General features: G+C 67.3%; 1 protein-coding gene across 1 annotated transcript; it reads right to left on the bottom strand.

The window, feature by feature from the left end:
- Positions 1 to 201: 201 nt before the first annotated feature.
- Positions 202 to 2,899, bottom strand: EMIHUDRAFT_453205 (ATP-dependent protease La). Its single transcript, XM_005760615.1, has 8 exons — positions 2,666 to 2,899; positions 2,526 to 2,595; positions 2,303 to 2,402; positions 1,860 to 2,231; positions 1,448 to 1,686; positions 1,218 to 1,261; positions 1,051 to 1,096; positions 202 to 827 (listed from the first exon to the last, which is right to left on the bottom strand). Exons 1-8 carry the CDS (start codon positions 2,878 to 2,880, stop codon positions 375 to 377), a joined length of 1,539 nt encoding a protein of 512 aa, XP_005760672.1. The 5' UTR covers positions 2,881 to 2,899; the 3' UTR covers positions 202 to 374.
- Positions 2,900 to 3,542: the final 643 nt, after the last annotated feature.

The following is a 3,542-nucleotide window of genomic DNA, read 5'->3' as shown; positions in this document are numbered from 1 at the left end:
GGGGGGGGGGGGGGGGCGGGTTCTTGCGTTTCGATTCTATTGCGGTGTGTGGCCGCGCAGAGGTGTTTCTCATGCGTTCGAGTATATCGCGAAAGCTGCAATGCCAAAAAAGTGCGTGTTTGCACGGTTTTCGGTTTAGCACATTTTTGCGGTGTCGCCTTCGCGCGTCTTGTCGTGCACATGCTCATGGAGTATCGAGTAAAGACTAAATAGTCCTAAAATTGCAAAAAAATCTCGACAGACGACTCGACACTCATAATGTATCTCATACATTAATACATACATAATGTGTGGATCATGCCGTGTCGAGCGAATCCACACCCGGGCGCGCGCGCCGGGAGCGGAGACGAGCGAGCCGCGAACCAAGACCACCCTCATGCCCCTGCCGCCGCTGGCGACGGGGCGGGCAAGTCGTCCGCAAAAGCAACCGCGTAGACGTCGTCGTAGGTGGTGGCAAAGTGCGCCGTGATCCCGGCTTGCAGGTTGCCTGGCAGCTCGACGAAATCGCGCTCGTTGGCCTTTGGCATCACGATGTGGCTCACTCCGGAGCGGCGCGCGGCAATCACCTTTTCTTTGATGCCCCCGACCGGCAGCACGCGGCCCGTCAAAGTCACCTCCCCAGTCATCGCAACGTCGGTGCGAGGCGCTGCGTCCCTCGCCATCGAGACGAGCGCTGTCACCATCGTCACTCCGGCGGACGGCCCATCCTTTGGCGTCGCCCCCTCTGGCACGTGCAGCGCGATGGGAGTTCGCTCCAGCAGCCGGTTCGACGGCTCGCGCGCGGCGACAAAATTGCGCGCGTACGTGTGCGCAATGAGCGACGACTCCTACGGTCCAGACACGGCTGGTCAAGAGATCCTCCCCCTTCCCTCGAGCAGCGACCAGACGGCAAGCGGCGTCCCTCATCACATCACCCAGCTGGCCCGTCGACCGCAACACGGCCCCCCCGCCGCCGCCACCACCGCCGCTGCCGCCGCCACCGCCCCCCTCTCCCTCGCCCCCGCCGGCCTCTGAGCCCGCGTCAGCGCCGCCGGCCGGCCCGAGCGGCACAGCCTCCACGTACAGCACCGCCCCGCCCATCGAGGTCCACGCGAGCCTGCGTTGGGGCTGCGGCGCTGGAGACGGATGACCGTGCTGTGCGTGCTGTGCGTGCTGTGCGTGCTGTGCGTGCTGTGCGTGCGCGCCCCGTCACGACGCCGACCGGGTTGGTGGCGTACGTGCGCTCGTCGATGAACTTCGGCTTGCCGACATAGTCGACGAGCTCGTCCGGCCCGATGACGTACACGGGCGGATCGGCCGCCGCCGGTGCCTCCCCCTCTGCCGCCCCCTCTGCCGCCCCCTCGGGCGCGGCGCTCCCCGTCGCGCCCGCCTCCTCGGCCGCCTCCGCGGCTTGCGCCTCGGCCGCCTCCGCGGCTTGCGCCTCGGCCGCCTGCGAGGCCTGCACCACCTTGAGAGCGACCTTGCGGCAGATGCGCTCGACGTGCTTCTGCAGGTTGCGCACGCCGGCCTCGCGGCAGTACCAGCGGATGAGCGAGGCGATCGCGTCGTCGGGCAGCTGCATCGTGCCCTCCTCGAGGCCCATCTGCTTTTTCGCGGCGGGGATGAGGTACTGGTTCGCAATCTGCATCTTCTCGTCGAGGATGTACCCCGAGAGGCGCACCACCTCCATCCGGTCGAGCAGCGGGCCTGCGGCGGGAGAGCTGCTGCTGCGGCGGCCAGCTGCTGCAACGGCCAGCTGCTACGGTGGCCAGCTGCTGCGGCGGCCAGCTGCTGCGGCAGCGGCGCGGGCGGCGGGGCGCGCGGGCGCGGGGCGCGTGGGCGGCCGGCGAGGTGCGGGGCGGGCGAGGCGCGGGGCGGACCGGGGATCGTGCCGGAGTCGTTGGCGGTGCAGAGGAAGAGGATCTTGGAGAGGTCGACGGGCGTGTCGAGGTAGTGGTCCATGAAGGACGCGTTCTGCGACGGGTCGAGCACCTCGAGCAGCGCCGACGCGGGGTCGCCCTGGTAGCCGCGGCCCAGCTTGTCGATTTCGTCAATGAGCACCACCGGGTTCGCGGCGCCCGTCGCCTTGAGGCACTGGATCAGCTTGCCCGGCATCGCACCCACGTACGTCCGCCGGTGGCCCTTGATCTCGGCGACGTCGGTCAGGCCGCCCACGGAGAAGCGGTAGAACTCGCGGCCGAGTGCGCGCGCGATGGACTTGCCGATCGACGTCTTGCCGACGCCGGGCGGGCCTGTTCACAGCTGGAGGTGTGAAGAGACACGGCGCGCGCGCGACGGAGGCCGCGCCAGGCGCCGGGCGGACCGACGAAGCAGATGATCTTTCCTTGAGTCGATCCGACGAGGGCGCCGACCGCGATGAACTCGAGGATGCGCTCCTTGACATCCTCGAGACCGTAGTGCTCCTGCGGGCCGTGTCGTGGACGTGTCGTGGGCGTGTCGTGGACGTGTGGTGGACGGGTGGTGGACGTGTGGTGGACGTGTGGTGGACGTGTCGTGCCGGCTGGCTGGGGCGGGCGGGCGGGCGCCTCCGCGAGGATCTTCTCGGCGCGGGAGAGCTCAAAGTTCTCCTCCGAGTGGATGCCCCACGGGAGGGAGGTGAGCCTAGGAGAAGGTTCCTAGAAGGTTCCTAGAAGGTTCCTCCGAGTGGCTGCCCCACGGGAGGGAGGTGAGCCAGTCGAGGTAGTTTCGCGTCACGTTGAACTCGGAGGACGCCGACTCGAGCGTGCCGATCTTCGCCATCTCCTCGTCGATGACCTTGCTCGCCTCCTCGGGCACGTTGAGCTCCTTGATCCGGTCGGCGAACTTCTGGAGGAGGGCGTCCTTGTCGTCCCGCTCGAGGCCGAGCTCCTTCTTGATCTGCTTGAGCTGCTCCATCAGCATGTACCGCCGCTGGTTCGCAGAGATCTTGTCTTCGACCTGCACAGCCGAGACACAACTGAGACACAGCCGAGATACAGCCGAGACCTGCTCTTCGACCTGCACAGCCGAGATACAGCCGAGATGCAGCCGAGATCTCGTCTTCGACCTGCTTCGAGATCTGCGACTGCAGCCGGGAGAGCTCGAGCTCCTTCTTCAGGAGAAGAAGGGTCTTCTCGATCCTCGCCGTCACGTTGAGCGTCGCGAGGACCTCCTGCAGCTCCTGCGCGTCCGCCGTGGTCAGCGCGGCGCCAAAGTCGGCCAGCTTGCCTGCCTCGTGGATCTCGGACCTGGTTGAGGACTCATGGTTCATGAGTCAGCATCGGTCAGCGTCGTGGATCTCGGGCATGGTGTCGGCACGGGGGAGGGAGGGTGAGGGAGGCCCGCTCCGCAGCTCCGCCGCAGGGGGAGGGGGGGGGGGGGGGAGGGGGAAGGGGGGGCGATTCCCCCCCGTGAGATCGAAGCCGCCGCGACCGCGCACCCGACGTCCCACGCCGGATCAGAAAGAGACTCCGCACACCGTACACAGCCCGGTGACGTCCCCCCTACCCTTCATATGCGCACATAACCCCCCCTCGCGTACAGCCCACGCACTCTCCCGCCCCCCCTCCTTGGGTGCCTTAGTC

This window comes from Emiliania huxleyi (genome assembly GCF_000372725.1).
Source record: "Emiliania huxleyi CCMP1516 unplaced genomic scaffold EMIHUscaffold_75, whole genome shotgun sequence".
Lineage (NCBI taxonomy): Eukaryota > Haptophyta > Isochrysidales > Noelaerhabdaceae > Emiliania > Emiliania huxleyi.
Note: the sequence above shows the minus strand (reverse complement) of the source record. Positions and strands in the feature narration are given on the sequence as shown.